General features: G+C 41.1%; 2 protein-coding genes across 5 annotated transcripts; both read right to left on the bottom strand.

The window, feature by feature from the left end:
- Positions 1–1,981: 1,981 nt before the first annotated feature.
- Positions 1,982–8,521, bottom strand: nr2c1 (nuclear receptor subfamily 2, group C, member 1). 3 transcript variants are annotated; one of them, XM_046393015.1, is made up of 14 exons: positions 8,366–8,521; positions 6,681–6,815; positions 6,172–6,405; positions 5,937–6,015; positions 5,664–5,843; positions 5,424–5,574; positions 5,094–5,190; positions 4,621–4,808; positions 4,100–4,253; positions 3,876–3,997; positions 3,575–3,717; positions 3,208–3,345; positions 2,977–3,082; positions 1,982–2,822 (listed from the first exon to the last, which is right to left on the bottom strand). In XM_046393015.1, exons 2-14 carry the CDS (start codon positions 6,750–6,752, stop codon positions 2,651–2,653), a joined length of 1,836 nt encoding a protein of 611 aa, XP_046248971.1. In that variant the 5' UTR covers positions 6,753–6,815; positions 8,366–8,521; the 3' UTR covers positions 1,982–2,650. The 3 variants fall into 3 exon arrangements, with proteins under 3 accessions (XP_046248971.1, XP_046248973.1, XP_046248972.1); XM_046393017.1 differs by having other exon boundaries at positions 4,621–4,805; XM_046393016.1 differs by lacking the exon at positions 8,366–8,521 and adding an exon at positions 8,169–8,332.
- Positions 8,522–8,827: 306 nt separating this feature from the next.
- Positions 8,828–23,835, bottom strand: LOC124061323 (FYVE, RhoGEF and PH domain-containing protein 6-like). Of its 2 annotated transcripts, none has more exons than XM_046393004.1 (21): positions 23,214–23,835; positions 20,089–22,081; positions 18,107–18,239; positions 17,715–17,782; positions 17,202–17,232; positions 14,479–14,630; positions 13,725–13,881; positions 13,486–13,573; positions 12,881–12,931; positions 12,719–12,777; positions 12,548–12,619; positions 12,076–12,144; positions 11,520–11,603; positions 11,326–11,405; positions 11,088–11,190; positions 10,799–10,945; positions 10,452–10,557; positions 10,200–10,294; positions 9,984–10,109; positions 9,732–9,871; positions 8,828–9,642 (listed from the first exon to the last, which is right to left on the bottom strand). In XM_046393004.1, the coding sequence occupies exons 1-21, from the start codon at positions 23,224–23,226 to the stop codon at positions 9,606–9,608; spliced, it is 3,804 nt and encodes a 1,267-aa protein (XP_046248960.1). In that variant the 5' UTR covers positions 23,227–23,835; the 3' UTR covers positions 8,828–9,605. The 2 variants fall into 2 exon arrangements, with proteins under 2 accessions (XP_046248960.1, XP_046248961.1); XM_046393005.1 differs by having other exon boundaries at positions 18,107–18,236.
- Positions 23,836–23,870: the final 35 nt, after the last annotated feature.

Raw genomic sequence — 23,870 nt, 5'->3', positions numbered from 1 at the left:
GTACCTCAAATAAAAGCTAACATGCAGCTGATTGAGTAGCCTGCTCTATTAGTCACCGGGTAATTGAACCTGTAATCTGTCAAATAGCCTCTCGCTAGTGGAGTAAAAAGTACAATATTTCCCTTTGGAGTAGAAATAAAAGGGGCATGAAATGGAAATACCCAAGTAAAGTATACTTCACAGTTCTTGAGTAAACGTACTTTGTTATTTTCCACCAATGTTGCAATTGTGAGCACTAATGTAAAAATAATCACTGTTTCAGTTAAAGTGGTGAAGATGCCGTAGGTGCTGTAGGCTGTAATGAGGAACTGAAAATTTTTAAAAAGTAAGCTCAAAAATATTCTGTTAAAATATATGACCAGAATGCCACGCTGGCCGGGAAGTGGTGCAGGAAGTGGTGATACTTTAAGTTTTTGTCTCATACTCTTCATGAAAAACAGGTTGTATATTACAGGGAGGGCAGCTGAAAACAGGCTGTAGCTTCATCCACCTTTTCACTCCGCTCACAATCATCTGTGCCGTTATTGGTCGCTGTTGTGCTTTACAGTGCCGTTAAGTAATCGTCTGTTCTGGTGTTTATGTGAAATTACCCACAATTTCTTGATGTCATAGTATGTATTATTCTCTGCTGTAACAAGACTGGACACTGCTGAGATGCTATTGGCTGGCCTTTTAATGTAATTTTATTATTATCATTAAAGCTATATCAACAAGAGAAAACTTCTTGAAACTTTCTTGATTCTTGCTATTTCTCATAAAACCAGTTCAGTCAGTTTGTTTAACAGTAAGATTCCAAGAGAACAGATCAACAGGCTTGGAATGAGCTAATCCACCTATCTGTGAACACAAAAGCATGTGTTGCATCAGAGCTCACTTAGCCTTTACAGTTACAGACAATAAGCGTTTGTTTTTAAGCAGTCTGTAAACAAAGATGCCAACTGAATCCTCCTTTGTTTGAACAGATCACCCAAAGAGGGCAGGTAAAGGGAAGTAGAGATATGATAGGCCTGTGGAGAACCAAATAAGGAAACCACAGGATACAGTGGACAACAGGCTGTTAAATACATCAGCAGACAATATCATTCATCTGGTTATCAAGTTTTAATGGTCCTGTCGGTGCCTTTAATTAGCTGGACACACAGCAAAAGAAAGCTTACAGTCGCTGTCCTCGGGTCACACATATCCACAGAGCCCTTATGAAAAATTGATTGGCTAATAACGCACACTGAAAGTCTAGTCCCTTGCACAGCACCGTGCGACTTCTTCCACCTTCACGTCACGCGACACGAAACGCCACAGTAAGTCACTGGGGCAGCATACAGATTTTGCATTATTAATTCAGAAGAGACATGTAAACAATCTGCAGTGTTTACACAGGCAGTTCCAGGAAGTAACGTCACCGAGCTTTCTTCATATGTTTATTTAATAAACTCAGAGACTCATCAAGTCTGAGCTACTGCAGAGTGGGCTGATGAACACGTGCCAAACTGCGGATTAGTACGTTCGATGAGGAAAAGACCACTTGTTTGCTCCTGTGCTCATTGCAAGATCAAACGCTCGTGTGCACAAGACCAACTTCAGCAGTGCTTGATTAGCTTACCGTACTAGAGAGGTTTTGAATACTCTATACTCTGTCTGCACACTTAACACTTAACAAACCAAAATGGCACAGGATTTAGGTAGTCATGGCTATTATTTTTGCATAAAAACTCTTTTGGCAGCAATGACATACAGGAAAAAAACCCTGCCCTTTTAATACAGGTGTGCAGTAAACCAGACCAAATATAAAAACAGAAATTACATCCCCTCTCTTCATCCACACAGAGAGCCTATTATAATGCAGAGTCTGAAAAGCTTCACTTGATTCGTGCAAATATAATATAATCATTACATCACTGAAGAACCTGCTGAGGTATTCAGTATCAGCTCCACTATTCTTAATCAAAATGAAAGCTCAAATGTGTAAATAATTAGAGAAACATGACTGAAATGTGTTTTTATTTTCAAATGACTTAACCATCATTTTCTGTCCACATTAAATTGTCCAAAATATGGAATCCATGAATTACCAAGTGCTGCCCACGATTGCCTTCTTGGTGCATTCTATACACAGCTTTATATACACAATTACTTCAGATGTGTTGACGCCTGATCCTTTGGATCAGCAAACAAATAAGGAATAAAAGGTTAGAACCTTTAGCAATAACAACATATTCATATTAACAAGATTTTTTTCTCATAATTTTTAGAAAATAAAAAACACATGACCATGTAGGAAAGCGGTGAAAAACAAAGCACCATGATTCCTTCAAAGCAGAGATCTGCAGCAAAAGGAAAGGCCTGGAGGCGATGAAGCATAAAATATCATGTACATTAAAAAGCGCAATCTACTATGCAGGTTTTGAGGGTTCGTTCCTGAATGGGCCTGGAGTTTATTTTATTTGTCCTCTTCGTGAGTTGTGCTCGACTGACTTGTTACTGAGGAGTCACAAGCAGGAGGAAGGTAAAAGCAAAAACAGATTTCCCATAGGACGCTGTGTCATAAATACAGTATGTTATGACCACTTAGTGATCGTTCTGCGGAGTACACTGATTGGTTGGCTGTCAAGTTTTCACAGTCCAGTGGTGCAATCACAAATTGCACTGTGAGTCAGACGCCGGGGACCGCCTGGCTATTATAATCAGTGGACTCCATTTTGAGGATGTAAGGGATGATGCTGTCGATCTGCACATTTCCAATGAGCCCTGCGAAAAACAGCTCCTCGGTGACAGCTGCACTTATCAACCTGAGGGCAGGAAGACGCAGCAACAGCTTGGATAACCTGAGAGCAATGACAGGGAAACGAGACATAAAATTTAAAACTGTGTACTGTAGTAAGTACATCTGTGGTGTCATCATAAATTGGTCTTACTAAGTTTTGAGCAATTCTATACTAGTGTCAGTGAGCAGGTACTGCAGAGGTAAAGCCTACTAACCGATAGGAATCTTCTGGGTAGGTCCTGGTCACGTAGTCCTGCAGCTCCATGTAGGCCTTTTCCTGAAACCGCTCTATCTGTGGGGTATTGTCAATGCCCGGGTGATCTGGTAGAAAAGCAACACATGCACATTGTCAGACGTGACTTTGGGCATATTTCAAGTTCTTGTCAAAAGAGGGCAAGAACTTGAAAATATCATTTTAATCTTAAACTGGCCAGCTGTCTACGCACCAGGACTAAAGAGAACGATGGCTTTGAGGTAGGCATATTCATAAGAGTCTGGGGAGAGCTTGAGCATGCTGTTACAGAACTCCTGCATCCTCCAGATGTGTTCCATTACTAGTTTCACTCGCTCTGGAGACAGCTTGTCTGTAGGAGGCAAAACATACAAAAAAGCTGAGTTTAGAAGGGCGAAGACTGAAAGGGGTTGAGCATCAGTAAAATTTTGTTTGTTTATTTCTAGAAATTCAAGACAAAGTGTGCCTGTGAAGTAAAAATGACAGATCTCTTTCCATCGCACAAAAAATGTTCTATAGGCTTCTTTGGTGACGTATTCAAGTGCTAAACCTTGCAGGCAACCAAAAGCTGACCCTCTTACCTTCCTGTAAGCTGGTCTGCAGATGGTTGATAATGGCACTTAAGATGGTACCAACATTCATAACGCTGGAGCATTGTGCCAGGCCCAGGGCAAACAGTTCATTCCAGCAGGCCTTCATCAGGTTAATGTCATTGTCTTGACCACTGTGAAATAGAATTAATTCAGATTTAATACAGAGACCAGTATGGCCACATAAAGGAAACATCACTTCAATGTCATTTTGTAACTGACATGGAATGACACAGTCCAACGCATGTATTTATGAAATAAGGAGAAAAAAAAACTTGTGACAACATCTTACCCAAGGGTTTGAAAAGCAGGGATAGAGCGTGCCCAGTGCATAGAGAGAAAAAGTAGCCGGGAAGCTGACTCACAGATGTAGTTGACATTGAGGTACTCTGGCACAGGCAAAGGCATCATAAGCTTGAACAACAAATTGTAGAGTTGAGAGAGAAAACGTGACTGCAGTGTTCACCAGAAAAAGGTATGACTTGGTAAAACAAACAGGTCAGTGGTCACTGTTACCTTGAATGGGAAATGGCAGTCAGAGAGTAAAGGTCCTTCCAACTCCACCACAGGACCTGTTTGGTTCCCTGACATCAGCTGCATTGTGGCTTCCAAGGACTCTCCTGCTGTGCCATCGCCTGGGTGCAGGACTTTAGCCAGGGTGTCAAAAGCTCTAACGATACACAAAATATAAAAACACAGAAAGTTCATATCAAAAGAATCACCTCTTATGATTTACACATCTAATTTATTTTAGCTTACACAGAAACAGAGAATATAGGACACAACTCAAAGGACTGCAGTGCACCCTTGACATTTCTGATGGCTAGGAGTGAATCTAATTAAGTCCTTAAGGGCGAAGTCAGAAACCACATGGCCCTACAGGAAATTGCATTAAAGCAGTGTGACAACCAGAAAGACACAGCCCCCTGGGTTTCTGTCTAATGTTCCTGTAAATCTTGAGTGTATGTATCAACTTATTCAGAAACAACTACTGGTCAGTATCAAAGTATTTTGATTCTTTGTGACATCTCTCTCACCGTGTGATATCACTTGCAGTTTGGTCATCTCCTTGGATGTCTGCCATGGAGCTATCCCCGTTGCTAAGCGTTTCAGCTCCCATCAGATCATTGCCACTGTCACTTGCCTCCCGGTTCTTGTTGAGGTGGGCGAGGGATGTCACTACATTTGCCAGCGTGCCGAGGTCACCTTGAGATGGGTCATCCTGCTGAACGAGTAACAGTCATTATCAGGCATGTGAACAAAGAAGTCTGAATTTGTTTGCACCATGCTGTCTCTGGTTAGCAAAATAATTGTGCCCATCACAGCTAAGACAGAACTGGTCAATGTCACTCAGACACATGTACCAAGCAAATATTCCTGTTTTAATTAAAAGCTATCAATGTTAAGTACTTATGATTTGAATGACTAGGTAGGAACGACATGTCAGACTGACAGAAATGTTTGGAAGCATAGTTAAATGTAATGCTAAACATAATTTGATCAGTGTTACCTTTTCAGGAGATGCTGGAATCAAGATGGTGTTTTCCAGCTTGGAGAAGGGTTGTTGGATGTTGAGCAACATGCTTGACTCAAGCAAACTTGTAGACCTGAAGATAGAGATTTGACAGTTCACATTGCATTAAGTGGTATGAAACTATGTAATATAATAAAGTGATCACTCAAACTCTTGTCAGTTTATTAAAGAGGAGGATAAAACTTTTAAAATGATGCAGTCCAAAAAAATATTAAATTAATATTATTCATAGTGTTGTATTAGACTGTATAAGTATGTCTAATAAACTAGTAAATGAGTGCATTATATTCTGGCAAGTGGTTGCACCTGGCAGTTTCCTTGTCGGATACAAAAGTGGGCGTGGCAGCCAGAGGACTACACAGGTTCTTGCGGATGTAGATTTTCTCAGTGGAGGCTGCACAGTTGAGGGACTTCTCTCGGGTGGTCACTTCAACAGGCTTCCTCTCACACTGCACAGCTAAAAACAAAATAAAGGCATGGGACTATATTAATGTGAGTCCTAAATAACATACCCAACTGTTTATATAAAATATTACAGTATCATACAATCCTGTTTCATGCCCAGGGCTATGCAGCGCTGCAGTCGACAGTACTGGCAGCGGTTACGGTGAAGTTTGTTGATGGCACACTCTCCAGAGCCTCTGCATGTGTACACTAGGTTCTTTCTAATGCTGCGTTTGAAGAAGCCCTTACAGCCCTCACAGCTGACAGCTCCGTAATGACGCCCTGAGAGGGGAAAGACATAGTGGTTAGCAACTGCTTGCTCATGTGTGCTACTGCAAAATAATACTGATAAAGCAGATTAAATTTATTTTCTACCTGAGGCCTTATCTCCACAGACAACACAGTATTCCACAACTGGCTTCACAATAGACTGGTCTGACCCTTCGGTCACAAACTGAAAAACAAACCAAGAGAATGGAGTAATTTAATACAGCAAACATTGCAATAAGCTTAGACTGACTAAACATGTTCATGCTTCAGTCACAAGACTTTTCAGTAACTTGTTTATCGAAACTGGGTGAAAGAAGTCACTAATACCCTCTGGCGATACCTGAATCTGCTGCCCAGCCAGTTCAGGGGAGGCAAACAACAGCTGGTTAACTCCAGAACCGTCTGGAGTGGTGAGGATGACCTTGTTGGGTGAGCCTTCCTGCTTGGCCAGGATCACCTTCCCACCAGGGGAATAGTCAGCATTTGCTAAGATAAACTGCTGCTTTCCAGGGGAAGATGGCTCAAGTGCGGTTACAATCTGGATCTTCTGGCCAGTCTGCTGATCAGTTACAATCTGTATGTGTGGACAGAGTGTGGGGGAAGTCAAGTTAATGACATGATTAAAAAACAAACAAACAAACAAAAAAAAAAACAACAGACAAAAACAATACTTGTCATTTGAGTACTACAGCAAATTTACACAAACACAAGAGTGATTATACTGTAAACTGTTTTTTGATCTTGGATATAATTTGGGTGCAATTATGTGCAAATTCTGGATATGTGCTTGTTCAGACAAAATAAAAACAGAATAACAGTCTCTAGAGATGATACAGGCTGTCACATCACCTGGATTCTGTGTCCTAATGCCATACTGCTGTCTGTTGACACAAGTTGAATCCTTTGGGTTTGTCCATCCATTCTGATACTTCACACACCTTCTTCCACTGCTTTTCACATCAGTGCCCCATGAGGCACGCACACCTATACAGCATGGATAATTTTTACTTTACGTTTCATTAAAGTAAACTGAAGGTTAGGCAAAAGGAGTACCTTCTTATTTTCCTACTGTTGTCAGATCCCATAGATATACTTCTCCAAGGCCAACTCATTTTCTATAACAGCAGGTCACTGATGTTTTTTGGAAAATTATTCAATCATTAGGAGCACTGATAGGTATTTACTGAATGGATGTATGAGGGATTGACTCAAAATAAACTTCAGTGCCCATATATAACACTACACAGTCAGTAACAGGATCATTTAAATGTTTTTGATATTTTCATGGGTATTTTCTGAAAATAAGAAAAGTACAGAATATCACCAGCATAATTTTTTAACTTATGTTAGAGTTATGCTCCGGATTAGGAACTCATGAAACATTGACGTTGTGTGTAGATATTATTTTTTTAAAATAATTCTAGTGTGTGTGTGTGTGTGTGTGTGTGAAGGAACTCAGAGCTCGAACAAGCTCTTATTAAGAGCTAAAAGCGAGTAAGTCTTACAAACACGTAACTAACGCTAACTCGTATCCATGCAGTTTTGTACTTTAACTACAAGATATTTACTGCCAAAGCTTGATCGATATTTCCCAAAACCTTTAAGAGCTTCCAAGTCAAACCTGGCTTGAAATTATCTCTAATGAACCAACAAGTAAACTCTTAACATCTTATTATCTCATTACTACATTGTGTGTCACTAATTGTGAGTTTGTGGCCTGTTCTAGCGAATCTAGTGTTAGCCGTCGTTAGCCGAACTGTACTAATGGTGACCGTGTTATAAAATACAGCTTCGAATCACTATAAAGTGACAACCAGTGGATGGTACAGCTGTAGCAGTAACACAAACAAGCTCTCGGCAGCCAGCTATTTAAAATCGATACGGAAGATAAAGGTATTTCTTTTCCTGTGGGTGAAAGGTCAACATTGAAGGGTTAAAGCATGCTAGGGTTCAGGGCCCATGATGAAGAACTGCAGAGTCAACGGTACTTCGGTTTTCACAACTAGGCAAAATTCGCATCGATATTTGCTCCTCACATCTACATCATTTGGCGCTTTAACGAGATAGCTAGTGATTAAACACTACGACACATGTTTTTGTCACATTCAGATGAAATCAACACTGCGGCTGCCTAGATTACGGAGACTAGTTAGCAAAGCTAGCACAGCAGCTACTACCAGCTTATCGTAACACGGTTAGCTGACGCGGCTAAGCTTCTTGGCTAACTAGCATGTTCGTTAACATTATTATTGTTGCCGAATTGCTGATAACTGGTACACATAGCCACACAACGGTGGTTTACGAACATCGCACACACATCACAACATTATTACATACCTGCGATTGTTAAATTTTATGCACTGAACTCCAGACAACAATGCTAACGAGCTAGGTTAGCTATTGCTATGTTGTAGCTAATAATGGCTGCCTCCCTGCTGTAGATCTACTGAACACTCCCTCCCTTCCTGTGTTACTGGCCCCTCGTGTCTCTCTTACGAACCTCTTATGTGTCCATATTAGTAAATATTTCTTACCTGCCAAGGGGCTGTTAGCTCAGATGATATATAGCCCTCGAAAAATTAATATTTTAACTGTTTGGTTTAGTTGGTGGGAGGGTCAGAGTTCGTGACCTTTTTTCATCAATAAACGGCGTACGCACATGCGCAGTTCGGTTGCCGCGCTTCATAGCCTTACCCGGTGTGAATGAACGTACTGTATGTCAGCCTTTCAGAATCAAATTTTCTTCTTGCTTGGTCACAGGAGTAATCAGTATGGTACCACCATTTCAGAATCAGAACCTATTCAGAATAATTGTTACTTTTCAAAATTAAGAATAGGGTCATTGGATTTAATATGAATTTAGATGGTCAAAAAGACAAAGTCCAGTTTTAAAACCGAAATTGTGACCAATGTTGAACAATTGATGCTTGTACAACTGCTGCATGTTAATCCACAGCCATTTCTCACTCTTTCTACAACTGACCAGGACAAAAAGCACATTAAAACAAACGTTTATTTCTGTGACACAATTTAAACAGTAACAGTGAGATTCATACGAATTTGAATACATTTAATTTACAATCGTTTATTTACAGAGGAGTGCGCAACAATATAATCTATGTACAACAATGTGAGTTACTTAAGTACAATTATGGTACAGTTGTGTTCAAACACTGAATATTCCCCTGATACACCATTAAGACTGCAGGTTAGTCTCAAAGTTAAAGAAAGGTTTAATAATGCATAGTGATAGTTTCTTATCCAAGCACGTAGAATACATATTGTGCATTCTACAGATGGCTTCATAAGTGTGAAATAAAATAATCGTGCTATTTTGTTTTGTCCTCTGCAAGTTATTTGGTAAATTTATTGGTTATTTGGTTATTTTGGTAAATAATGTGGATCAAATGTTATGACATATAGATTCAATACAAATCTACTGACTACAACAACAAATCTGTTCTAAACAAGCAAATTTGCTAGAAAACAAAATTAAATTAAAAATGTGACAAAATCAAAGCACAACATTTTAAAATAGAGCAGATGATTGTGGCATAATTCTGCCACAACAGGAGTGCTCTTCAGACAATGCAAAGGGTAACAGCGGTATGTCTGATGAAAGCAAGAAAATAATATATTTGGATTTTTTGTTTCAGTGCAACTAGCATGGTGTCTCCGGACGCTTTGCGCAAAACTCAGAGAGCACTGAGGTAAAACATTTTCAAGCGAGGGCAAAAAAGCGGGCTGAGCAGCTGCACACACGGTCGACTGAGATTAAAGCACAGTGGCTTCTTTGAACGACTCGATCCATCTGTTGAAAGAAAGGAAGAAAGATGCTATTAGTATAATCGGTGCTGTCACAGTGTACAATAGTAAGTGACTCTCCTCTTTATAGCGTACCTCTGTGCTGTTTGGATGTCGTCAGCTTTAAATATGTAGTAAAGGGTGTTTTTGTGGTAAAGCTTGAACTTCGATTTCTGTGATGAATCCACTTTCAACACGAACCCCAAGAGGGGCTGACTCTCCAAGGCTGCAACATCCTGCATGAACACACAATAAAAGAACAACGTAAGATGAGCTTGAAATCAACATCCCTTTGGTCCACTTCTAACAAAACACTGGGCTTTCACTGATAAAAACAGGACACCTTACCTCACTTGCAGCGTATGTGTACAGGACCTTGTCTTTGATGACGAACCATAGCCTCTTCCCCTGCTTCTTGTTATGCTTCGACCTCTGGAGATACCCACTCATTGAGGAGTCTGTGTTTGCCGACACCTGAAACACACAAAACCCCTCTGTTAAGTTTTAAGGTCATTATTATCACTGTATCACAGAGCATTTTGATCAGGACTAAGCATCGGTCACCTCTTTCAGTGCGGCAGGTATCTTCTTCTGCTTCCTGGAGAAAGCAAAGGTAGCTCTGCTTCCAGGGGATACAGCAGCTGACAGAGCTTGCTCACCTGATGAATAGATGTGGAGCATGCAGTCGTTCAATGCAGAATACAGATAGAGAATACAGGATGTGCCTGTGTCTAATCTACACTGATATTTCAGCTTTAGATAAAAATATGCACGTGGACCAGATTCTTAACAATGTCGGAAAGAAGCCGGACTTACTTTTCTGTTGCTGAAGAACAAGGAAACACTGGTCGCACACTCGTGCCAACCGGTTCTTCAGGTATTCAAGACAGTATTTGTTGGAGGAACAAGACTGGCACACCACCTGATGGGACGATGAAGCATAAAATATGTTTCTAAAATGTTGTTTTATTGCTGTTCTAATTTTAATTGTGTTTAATGGTTTTTCTTTATGTCAGCTACTTTGTTTTCATCAAAGTTTTTTAAGCCATCATATTTTGCAACTCTTGATTTTTTTGATGAATGATATTACAGGAGCTACATTATTTATTTTGAAGAAAGAGGCTTTTTTTTCTCCAAATCTGTCCACGTTTTTGTCACTTTACCTTCCCACATGCACGGCAGTGGTGTCGCCTCCACGTTAGGGTGAACTCACAGGTGCAGATCATACACATGGTGGTCCGTGGGTCCGGGATCCATATGGGGGCTTTGGATCCCAAAGGAGCACCATCACCATGGTTGATTAGCTCTACCTGAACATAAAAAAGAAAAGAAAAAACAGATAACTCTTACTGCTTATACATACACTAAAAAACAGGCTTATTTGTGTTAATCACCAGAACATACGTTCAAACAGGAAACGTACAAGGTTCACCTTTGAAGATGTTATCTTACCTCTTCCAGAGGCTTGCCAGATACAAAGCTGATCTTCTTCCTTGTGTAGTCACTAATCGCTGTGGAAATGGCCTCAAGCCATTCATCTCGCTCTGTGGCTGAACTGAAAAGAGCCCAAAGAAAGTGACTACACACCTGCACAGTATTCACAGACCTATGCACTGTAAAGAAAAAACACAGGATGACTCTTCTAACTGATTATAATGCAAGAGACACATCTTTGGCTTCTGGTCGTTACCTTGCTGAGAGAATGAAGGAGCGCTCCACACTCTCGATGTTCAACTCATTCTGGTAGGCCTCTTGGCTTGGCTTGCTAACCTGTAATTATTTTCTTTGTGAGCAGTGATGGCAAAGTATAACCCATCTTGTGATTAATTTATATGTACAATTATATATATGTGTGTGTGAGGAAATAAGGAGCAAAGTTCTCACCCTCATCCCGGCCAAAGACAACATGTTGTTGAGCTTGTACTGGCCTGACTGAACTGGTGTTGTGTACAACAATGTGTCGTTAAACTGAAGGAAAAATAGCAAAGAAAAGTCATTTAAAATTTGTTGTTTCTTACTTTCTACACAGGAGCTCAGAGGAAGATTAAGAAAATAGTGGTACAAACACAGATTGCGAGATATTTTTTGGTTTCATCAGCCTCAGTAATGCTTTGATAACTCAATAACCTTAGAGACTTGATCTCAAGACAGTTAATGAGTCTCTGATCTAAATCTTCTGTAGGATCACCAACATAAGAGCACAGCAGTTCTGTTAGAAGTACAACTATATAATGCCTGACTTAAAAAGGAAAGGAAACCAGACTGCTTGGGACTTGAATCTGATCACAATCAAAGCTTCACAGGGCACATTTTGGTCTAACTGAAGGTCAGACAGTGTGCTTTAGATTCACTTAGGCATATCATGACAGTGTTATTTAAGACCAAGAATGAAATTTAAATAAATAAATAAAAAGAAAGGAATTAACAGGTTTTTCTGTACCAGGAAGAACATTCTGGGCTGCATGACCTTCCTGGACAGCTTCTTCAGGATGCCCTCTTTCAGGAAGATCTGAAGCACAAAAATGTTAAGAAGTCAAGTTTGCTGTTTTACTTGTTTGAATTAGATTGAATGAGAGAAGAGGACACATTCATTCATATGAATTAAATAAGCATGATCACTGTGTTCTGACTTTTGAACTTAAACATGTCAGTTTGAATATGAAGCAATGCAGTATATTAAAAAAAATTGCCAATTTATAGCAAATAATGCAGAAGTTCTGCCAATGTGTTTTTCTGTCTATTTTAATAATTTATGCAAAACTCTGAAATTCAACAGCTCCTAAATGGTCATTAAAGTGAAATTATGTTTACACCTTTATTAATTATGTTGCTTCACCTGAAAAATGTGTCAATATTTATGGAAGAGCTATGGAAAGATCAATGTAAATGAAGTGTACTTGGAACAGATTTACCCGCCCAGGTTGGACTATCTCATGGTGGCCGTTCAGACTACACTGCACCTGGATCAGCTTCTGGAAGTTATCCTGAGGGGGAAAAAAGTGGACATCAGAACATGCATGGAGAACTTTATCAACATGGTAACCAATGATAGTGTAGATGCGTGATTTCTTGTTAGCTCTCACCCCTTGTTTCATGATGTCGTTGGCATGATTGGCCACCTCCTTCACTAGTGCAAGAGCAGCTGAGGGGATAAAAAAAAATGTAAAATCACATGAAGGACAATGTTTTCATTCCGACATCAGTTGAGTTAACAGTATGCAGATATAAAAGAGCCCTTGGTTTACCTTGTGTGTCCTTGTAATCACCAGAGTCTTCAGACAGGTTTTTTAGGTAGTCTGAAACACAGTTAGAAACATTTAAAAGTCATGATCCTTCCAATTAAATGAGTGAAAACTACTGTATACAGTGGATTACAAGTGCTCAGTGTTGTGCAGTAAATTCCTGGAACATAATGTGAAATTGAAATCCTGGATAAAAAGGTCTGCAGGTGCTTACATAATACAATTATACAAGAGTGACGCGAGGGACATTCTTAACATTTTTGGAACCGAGAGTGACCCTGATCCATTAGACTCATGAAACACTAAGCTCACTCATGTCAAAGCTCGTGTTATGTCACCAAATCTGATTTGGGCTGCACCTCAAAAATCTTATTATATGTAGACGGAAGAGGCAAGATAGAAATTCCAAACTATTTTTGTTTTTCTGAACACCAGAGGGCAGCATGATGCCTGTGATGAGACCCGGCAGGCTGGACAAACATGCAAAGTTTAAGAGCCTGTATTATGCAATGATGAAGTGAAGTTTGACCCTGACTTGCAGATAATGTGGCAAAAAATTAAACTGAATATGAGCATGAGGAGTAATTCATGTAATACTGTGGCACTACCTGTGAGCAAGAGCTGATACTGAGGAATCCTCTGAACAGGCTTCAGTAGGTAATGTTTGAGAGCCAAGTTGGCACAGCGTGGACTGGCCTTGGACAAAGAAAATGACACATATCACAAATGACACAACTTTATCTTCAGGAAGAAATTCATAAACACATACTCCACACATGAGTAAGCTCTTTGACCTAAATGACACAGCCACTCAGACAGAGAAAACAGGTCAAGCAAGCCTCTTTACCTCAAAGTCGCGCACCACCGTGCCAAATGCTGGGTTCCTCTTAGTCTGTTCTTCAAGCAGAGCGACATTCTTGTCAAACTCACGGATGTATGTGGAGTACATCTTCAAATAGGGCCCTTTCTTCAGGAAAATGTCTGCCAGCTGTCCATTTTCATCCCTGTCGACAGAATAAAGCAGAGTGAGATAAACTAGTGACACCTCCTCCAGAATGTACACTATATGGACAAAAGTATTGGGACACCTTACTGTTACACCAACAGGGACTTTAATGACATTGCATTCTAAATACACAGACAGCTTTGCAGCTATAACAGCTTCCACACTTCTAGGAAGGCTTCCCACAAGATTTTGGTACCTGGGTGAAGGGACTTTCTCCTGCTCAGCCGCAAGAGCATTAATGAAACTGGCTGCTAATGTTGGACCACACGGCCTGGCTCACAGCTTTTGACCCAGTTCACGTGAGAAGTGTTAGACAGGGTTGAGGTCAGAGTCATGCGGGCCAAGTTCTTCTACTCCAAACTTTGAAAAAACATCTCTTAATGGACATTGTGTTGTTACATTTAAACAGGAAAGCCCCTTTCCCAGAGGATTACCAAAGTGTTAGAAGTCGACTTCCAGCCAAATCCATGGCCTCAGACCAAAGTTACAAAAATACTGCTTCACGTTCCTACATACATTTGACCATGTAGGAAAAGTGCACAGTTTGTCTTTCAGTAACGGTTCAGTAACGACTGATTTTATGATTTTGTCGTACCATTGGGCCACTCTCTGCTTCAGTTCTCTGAGCAGGTCCTGATTGAGTTCGTAGAGCTGTGGGAGGTAGTACAGGATCTGGTCGAGGAGCCGCTCCTCAATCACAGGTTTCCCACTCTGACCAGACGCTTTGTGCACCGCATCACGGAAGTCCTGTCGGTCAGATAATAAGACAGATAAAGAGTCAGACGTTCAAATGCAGGAATTCAGGCACACATTCTCATATGTGGCATTTACCAAAACTGTTTTTTTTTTTTTTGTTGAACTGGTTCTCTTGAAAATGCAGCATTTTCTGATGTAATGGAATCACAATAGTGACAAAATGTTGAATCTCAATTAAGTCCAAAATATTGATTAAAAATCATGCAACATGGTCCTAAAAACAAATTGAGAATGCTCCAGGAAGTATAAAAGATACAGAAAGAGGAGTACTGCTGATCCATGACCTGAACACACACCTGACTCGCATTAAGCATTCTTAAGTTTCCAGGACACAGTGAATCATGACTAAAACAGCAAAGCAGAGAGCCCACGGGTGTTGTTTCTGCTTCTCTTTCTGATGATGTGGAGTTTTTTGGGGTGGTTTATGGGGACACATGGCAAATAAAACTCCTAACAGACTGAACACCCAGTAGAAAACTCATGTGGTTAATGTGTGATCTTTTCCCACTACATCAGCCGATAGCGTAAAAAGTGTGTCACGTGGAAACGGGAATCTGGAGGGGAATTCAAAAGACATCCGGACATTTCATGAGATAAGAAAAGATAACAAGAAGAAGGCTAAGAAGAAGCTGTAGAAGTTTAATTGATTTTCATGTTTTCACTTTAAGATTACACGCTCTACTATGGGCTAAGAAAACAGTGCAGTTTATGATCAGATAGATCAAACAGTGCATTTTCATCAAGCTACAAATCAACGCTGATGTGATCTTTCTGTTGCTGGGAAACTGACATTTTGGAGACAATACCTTTGCACCCGACAGAAGTAAACAGAGCATAACGTGTTGCTAAAAATATGGCTGAAGTAATAAACACACAACAAATGGCATGTAATGTGACCATATATCAATTCGGGGAAAGCTGGCTGGGTGCCTGGCAGGGATGGAGGAAGAACAAATACTAAGTCACCTTAACATTCTTTTGAACTTGATGCAACTGTTTCTCATTACTGGACCTCTACAGTCCACAGAGACACAAGCACATCCTGTCTGCTCAGTGAAGAGTCACTGCTCATGACTCAGTGCTACTGCAGTCTTACTTCGTGACCTTCATTTCGATCATACTACCACCACACTGAATCATTTTTGTAAAGATAAAGAAGCATGAAAAAAGATTTAATGACAACTTTAACGTTCAAGTAAAGAATTTGAACTTTGACCGGCATAGCAAACACGGCTTACGTGACAGTTAAGGCATCAGCGTACTTCAGCGCGCTTATTGAAGCAACGTCTGAAATCTCTCTCACTTCATCTGCAAACGTCTGTAAAGGCTTGAGAAGAACTAGTTTGTATGTCTGATAGCTTCCGAATGGTCACACTTGAAGGTGGAGTACCAGAAATAGCTGTATAAAGTATGAAAAAACAGCCAAAGAGAGAGAGACTGCTTAAAGACCTGCTTTCTCACCTCTGCACACCTGGCTAATTGCTGCCTGAAGTGAGTGCCAACACAGGATTGTCGCTTTCAGAAAAATACAGTAATTTTTCAAAATTTCAACTTCCAAGTTTCCGAAACCAAAATCCTGAAAAGTCCACTTTACCTGGTGATTGGCCAGGTGTGAGGAGGTGAGAAAACAGGTCTTTCTTCTTCTCTCTCATCCTCTGTGTTTCTGACTCTGGCACTTTCTGTGTGAACAACTGAGTGCCACGCTATGAATCCCCTCCAGAAAAACAGTTATCTGAAACTGTGTGCTGTTAGTCCCGTATTTCAATGATTATTAATGTCTCTTCCCTCTGGCTGTATGATGACCGGCTTTTCATTCTGCCAAACTCTTAACACTTTTGCCTTCAGAGGAAGACACATCATATGACCTTTTGCAGCAATGCTTATCAACTTCCTTTGTATTATTTATGTCTAATTATATTCCTGTTGGTTACTGTCAACTCGTGACTCCTGTTCCTCTCACAGCTTTCCCGTGTATGATATTCTGTGTATTGACATACGTCCACAAATCTTTTTTTGTCTCAGTGAGCCAAGATGTTCATAACTTGTACATAAGGTTTTGCTTTTTATACAGCATCCAGAAGTAGATAGTCTGACTTTTAATATTATAAGAGAGGATGATTCACTGTGATAATTCACAAGTTACACTGATCTGACAAAAGATACAAATACTTCTGTTTCCCGAGGTTGTGTTTTCTGCAGTTGTTTCTCACACGCACACATTTTTAGGAAAGTAAGGAACGTAATCATCATATCACCGTGACGGCTTCAGTCTATTATGGATTAAAATTCATGTCCATACAAGTGTGGTGTTACAGTCAGATCACGATACCAAGGAAAGTCTGGGGAAAACCGTGAGGAATGCGAGCCGTGCAGGCGAGACTGAGGGGAGTCTGATCCTCACGCAGACTGATCCTGCATGGGTTGTGCCGCGGTGGTTAGCATAATCAAACACATATGGAGAATGTGGGCTCAGACAGTAGACGAGCATACACAACATGCACAGAATAACAGCAGATTATCACAGCAAACATGGGTGCTTGTGCAATGTGTGTGGATACTCACAACATGGAGCAACTTCAGGACATCGACAAAGCTAGAAAGAACAAGAATTAGAAAAGTCAGAGGTTATCATGGAGGAGTCACTTCACCCACACATCTTCTCATTTACCTCTCATGGTAGTCATACTGATAATTTTGGTTTTGAGATCATAAAGCGAGACTGAATGGCATTTTGTCTGTGGTTTTCAGTGTTAAAGAAATGACAATTTAAAAAATTCAGTAGGTAAATGTCTATGCAAAAGCAACGTGAGGCAGAGACCTTGCAGTGAGGTTTTAGCCAAGGATACAGTTGTATGTGATGTATGTGGATTAATGGGAGCAATGGCAAGACCATCTTGAGGAAAAAAAATGCTACTGTTGAAAACAACAATCCTTTCAACTCAACTCTTGAGTGGAGGCAAATTTCTCCAAAGAGGGGAAAATAAAACCAAAAGTACACCCATGGCTACACAGCCCTACATCTAAGTGATAAAATGTATATTTGCAATTTATATGAATATAAATTAAGACTCTTACACACTCTCAGAGCTCATAATTTCTGTGGCAATGTGGTGAATCTTGCTCTTCTTCTGTCCAGTGGGCACCTAATAAAAGGTGCACAAATACAGACTTAGAATTATTTTTCAATATAATAAATCATATAGTTCAAATTTGCTCAAACAAGGGTCACAACAAAACTAATCACAGCAGAAACTTGCTGTGCATTATAAAACATTCGGGTAGAATTTCTATTGGCTACAGCACGCAGCTGATATACATCAGGTCAATAAAAAAAAGCAAACAAAGTGTCAAAGGGAAGAAAAGTTCTTCCCCATAGAACAAGGAAAAGATCAGCATCTGCAAAACCTTCAACAAATGATTCCATTAGAGATGATACCAGGAAGTATATACTAATGTCTGTTTCTCACCGGACTCTCCTCTGGCTGTTCGGGGTCTCCTTTACTTGAGACGGAGCTGCTGTCGTCCTCCTCATCTGAGGTGTTGGCAAGGATGTCATCATCCGCTTCACCCGGGGGTGTCACCTCCTCATCGACAGAGCTTCTGTCCGGAGACGCAGGATGTTTGGAACAGAGGAAAACAGAGGCAGATGCCAGAGCATGAACGCACTGTGCAGGTGTTTTGCACACACAGAAGCAGCTGCAGGCATTTACCGAAAACCCTATGAATGCAGCGCACGATGACACACCTTCAGTCATTCACAGGTCGCATGACTTGTATAAAAACGTGGAAGAAAGCAGGGATGTAATTTACAGAAGAGGCGAAAAAGGATGATGTTTAAAGTAAAAACGCCTGTGTCAGCACCTAATGTGAGTCAGAGTGTTTTTTAGAAAGAAAAACTTTCCTGTATTCGAACATTTCCTTCTCTGGTCTAATGGGACGTCATAAAAGAGAACACACAACAAAGGGAGGACTTGACACAGGCGGAAAAAAATACAACCAACAAATATTTGGTGATAATCATCAACACTATCGCACGACTTTGGGCCCAGCTAATTGGCTTTGGCCTTAAAATAACTACAAGTGAACAGCTGAAAGAGAATTGCACCAAAGATAAACTACATAACTAAAATGCCACAATTCCCCCGAGGGAGGACCACATGTGAAATGGCGGCACCTCCCTCAACAAACTGCTGAAAAATAAATAGGCCAAGGCTAAGCAGCAAACCCAATAAGCTGGAGTCTGTGGGTCTTACACACTGCGGCAGCTTTACAATAGCTCTTGCATTCGGCTGTGACTGGTCTCTGTTTGTGAGCTGCTCGACGTGTTTTTAACATGTGACGGCTGCACAGTTTGATCTAAAGGAGGGTGACATATTAAGCTGTATGAGCGCACAGTTACGCAAAGTGTAATCCTATTTTTCCAACTGACTTCTTCTCACTGCCTATTCACAAACATACAAGTTCTTGGCAAAAAAGGTTCATTACAAACAACATAAACATACTAATCAAGCCCAATAAGCACAAAGCTAGCTGGTCTAGGCATACCTTTAAAGGATCAGTTCCCACAAAAACATATTTTCGCTTTCCAAGAGCTATCAGCATGGCTTATATGTGCATGCAGCTATTTTTTTTTATTATTTATTTACTGCAGGTTTTTAGATTGTAAAAATTGAATTAGAAGAGAAACAGTGAAGTCTTGAAGAATCACTGTCTCCATTACTCTGCTCTATTCTCAAAACTCACCTTATGTTGAGGTTTGTTATTTGATAAGAAAGAAAACAGCTGAGAGAGAGAAATGTAGATTATTCTGAGAAACAGGAATGTGGTTTCTGGAAAGACACACTGCTTCCTAATAATAATATTTTTTCATTAAGCAACATAAATAGACTATTTTAGGACAAAAATCTTATCTGCATGCCTACATAAGACAAGAAGATAGTTGAGAAAATGTATTTTTAAGACTTGAAACACTTTAATAGCCTTTTTAATCTTAAATCTAAAAAAACAAATTCTAAACTACATCTCCTGACAAAGACATTTTGAGCTAAACACACACACACACACACACACCTTCTAGGTCAAAGGTTGTCTTGTGTTAGTGCTGCACCTGATAATAGCTTCTGGCATGAAGCACATGTTGAAAAGCGTTAATGTACAAAAAATTATTAATTAAGTCTACCAACAATCCATGAACACCTGACATCATACTGGTCAAACTGCCCTGACGGGAACCTGCGACAAAAGGAACAATGACAATGTGACTGTGTTCTTCCCCCTTCACCAAGGAAACAGTCACCCTTTGTATTTAACTAGATCCGTTACGGATAAATAGTTTCAAAAGCTCAGGTGGTTCCCTGCACCTCTTCAGGTAAGATACAGCTAAGAGCAGAATGTGAGCTATTGAGAGAAACGAGACACAGAGACAGAAATGAAAGCCACCATCATCTACCTCTCACAGTCCGGTGGTGTCTGACACTGTTGATGTCCAGTATTTTTCTCAAAGGGCATATACGGCTCCTGCTCCTCATAAATGCCCTCATCATTATACACTGGGTACTGCCAGGCTGTAGGCTGCGATAAGGAGGCCTGAGTGGATGTCACAGCCCTTTTCACACGCACGTTCATGTAGTCTGGTATCTCCTCATAATAAGGAATGTTCTCATAGTAAACATCTTGCTCTGCTTCAGGACAAATCTCATCTCCGTCAACGCTTTGCTCCACTCCAACCAGCGGGCAGGAGAATTTACGTTCAGTCCTGGGATTGTTATGGAAGTTCTGACATCCATCGTGGTCCCTGTTCACGCTTTGTTCATTATCATTTGTAGCGCAGTCTGGGCTCTGGCCACCTTTTACTATCAGCTTGGGAAGCATCTTCACCGAGAGCTTCAAATCCAGCAGTTTCCGGAAAGAGTTCCTCTTCTGTCCTTCAGAGGGAATGAGGTCAGCAGCAGAGAACGACTTGGCTCTCTGTTTGCCCAGGCTGGAACGAGAAGGTTTGACAGTTTGAGCTGCAAAAAGGTTTCTGCTTGTTTTCTCAGTTGGAGGGGAAGGCAGTTCCTTCATCGCTCTCTCCTTTAAAACACAATCCTGCCTTTTCTTGTTATCTTCGAGTGTCTCCTCTTCTTTCTCCTCAGTGGATTCATTCTTCTGCATCCATGCCATCGGACTGTTACGTCTCTGGGGTTTCTTCAGAGTTACCTTGACTAGCGCATCCTCTGCTGCCACAGTGATGGCAGGAGGCTGGCTGAGCTCTGGTTGATTGAGAGAGCTGCTACAAGGAGGACTATGTGTGAAGTCAGTGCAGACTGCTTCCTGATGGCGCATTCCTTCCTTCTCCACCTCTTCATCTTCCTTGTCAACCGATACCTCCATCTCATGGCTGCTGCTGTCCCAACCCAGGTCTTCCTCCTCCACATCCTCTGGGGCTGTCTGGCGAGCAGGGGTCGGTGTTTTCTCAGGTGCAGAGAGAAAAGGCTTTTTCCTGGGCGGAGGAGCTGGCATAGGGCAGGCTTTACTCGCAGACAGAAAAACTGGTCGCTTTTCAACAGGTACACTGACAGACAGTGATGAGCTGTCCTTCCCCTCCGATGACACCTTCACCTCTTTGACGTTCATATCCCTCCCTTCCTGACTTATAATCTCTTCCCTCTCCTCCTCCACCTTTTCCTGACGGGTCAGTACAGCCGTCCTGGGTTTCCGTGGTACAGGGACAGGGACGGGTTTCCTAGGGCTTGCTAGGACTGGCTTGGGTTGGGGCACACAAGAAATTTGCCCTGAGCCAAACGCATCTTCCTCTGGTCCTCGCCCAGGTGCACTTTGAGGTATTACGTTACCATTTGCCTCATCGCTCCATGTTCTGTGAGGAACAGATGGCCGCGCAGTCACGGTATCGATGTCCGTGTTGAGATTTTTGTCTAAAATTAATGTTTCTTTATGTTTTGTGGGGATATTGGAGGAAGCGGTGATCATTCTCTCTCCGCTATTATCCAAAGTACCTCGAGGTGCAGTTAGGGGCTTTCCATTTGCTTCAGTTTTACCCTTGTGTGATGTTTTCAAGTCTCTCTCCGTTTTGTCTTTGCTTGCTGAAGTATTCTGAATGCACATGCAGTTTTCATTGCTACACAGACAAATAGGTATTATATAATCCCAATCTGGCTTTTTGTTTTCTTGCTGTATTCCTTTTTGGGAGTTGAGAAGACCCTCGGTCCGCGGGGTTTCTGTTACAGACTTTTGGTGCAGGCTCTTTGAAGCAAGTGGTTTGGATTCAACAGCAGTGGTGAGTTTGGAGAGGCAAGGCTTGGGGGCCAGTACTGGTTTAACCCTCCTCGGTGTGCTCGGAGAAGGGAGCGAGAGGTCATCTCTTCTGGGGGTTGAAGGGGAGAGCTCTGACCTCTGGGGGTGGACCAGCTTTGGTTTTGGGGCCAGAGGTGGCTTGTGCATGCCTGAAGAGGAAACAGAAAATATGCACTTCAGATTTTATGTTTAGTTGTCTCCTCTTATATGTTCTTTACAGGCTTCAAAACAACTTCAACTCTGAAACTGAGCAAAAGATTATGGCTCTAATCTGACACAATGAAAAAAAAAAACATATTCTGAATATTCAGATGATATATCTAACGTATTTTCAGCAGACTGACAGATGTTGCCCTAGTTCACTCTTTAACTCTGTAGTACTGATCCTAACCTAGTGACAGCTTAGTGTAAGACTGCTGTACAGTGCTAAACACCTCCGAGAGGTTCAAATATCACATGGCATTTGTTTGTCACTCCACATAACAGCTCAGTAATCCGGCTAATGGCCCGTGTCAACAGGCAGAGGAGGAGGAGGAGCTGATGGGGGATGAGGAGGGGGTGCAGGGACTGGAAAAGAATCATTCAGACTGGTACATCTGGCTAAACTGGTGTCCTAAAAATCTTTCATGGTGGACAAAACAGTATAATATGCTGACCTGCTGACAGGAAGAGAGGTTGTTTATTTGTTTATTTTTTTAATCCCCCTGCAAATCACACATTTCCTTATTCAGCAAGACACAATCTGACACTCAACAAATCGACAAGTCTACAAGGAGAGATGCTGGGCACAATCAACCACTGACAGAAAGGGAAATGAGTGAGTTTTGCAGTACAGCCTGTAAGTGAGAGCCACAAATTTGAAGTTTATCTCACCAAGATCTCCCAAAGGCCATAACACATTTCTAAAATATTTCCTGACTGCAAGTTAAAAACGTGTTTAAGTATATCTCTGTTTTATCTACTTTTTTAAAGTCTTGAATCTGTTAATAAGCTTAAGTTATCCGTTTAGCCGTTTAAACATGTAAAAATAAAAGCATAACCAGAAACTGAGAGCTGCCAATTAGCTTCAGCTTGACGCCCTACGCTGTAGCCTATAAACTGCGTCTGATGCACCGCGTTTCCATGAGTAACATGTATCGTCCTAAGAAATAAGAAATAAATAAAAACATGCTTCTGTCGCAAATAAACTTCCTGATTCGCGATTAATTTCTGTGAGTGCTGAGCGCTCAGTCACACACAAACTAGAAAGGTAAACAAAGTGACAAGTTTGCAGTCACTTACCTGAGCTCATCATCGCTACACTCTTCTCTTTAGTAAATCAGTATGAATCACTGCAGACCATCCTTTGTGTCCTGATACATCGCAAGACGTCGATCAAAGAGCAGGTAATCAACAAAACTCGGCATTTTCTTTCTCGTGTTTGTCCGAGAAGCCCGTGTGATCCCGCGGCGCACGATTCATTCTGACTGCAGCCGAGCTGCTGGCCGCCTGCCAGCGGTGCCACTCGGCTTCCTTTTTGTTCCTGTAAACGATCCACTAGGGGTCCTCAGGAACCACGACCTGCCAGATTCTATTGAAACATATCACTATAAAGTATAATTAAGCGTAACATTAACCGAGAAGAAAATTCCTGAATACTTTGATGGCAGTCTATTGTTGTATAATCAGTCTGAACTTCTCTCCAACTGATCAACGTTTCTTTGAGACTTTGTGATTGCTTATCATCATTACGCAGTAAGTTTCCAGCGCCATACGCACATATCTTTCCACATTCATCATCATCATTATTGCTAATATTAACACCACAGCTATGACTAAGAAGCTAGAAATACGAGTGGCAGCCAGCTGATACTTTGTAAGCAATTTTTTTTTCTGTGTAGTTGAGGAAGTAAAACTAGGAGGAGGGGGGGGGACTCATTTATTGGTGATGCTTTCATC

Source organism: Scatophagus argus, chromosome 7 (genome assembly GCF_020382885.2).
Source record: "Scatophagus argus isolate fScaArg1 chromosome 7, fScaArg1.pri, whole genome shotgun sequence".
NCBI lineage: Eukaryota > Metazoa > Chordata > Actinopteri > Scatophagidae > Scatophagus > Scatophagus argus.
The sequence above is the reverse complement of the archived record's forward strand: the minus strand, read 5'-3'. Positions and strand labels throughout refer to the sequence as shown.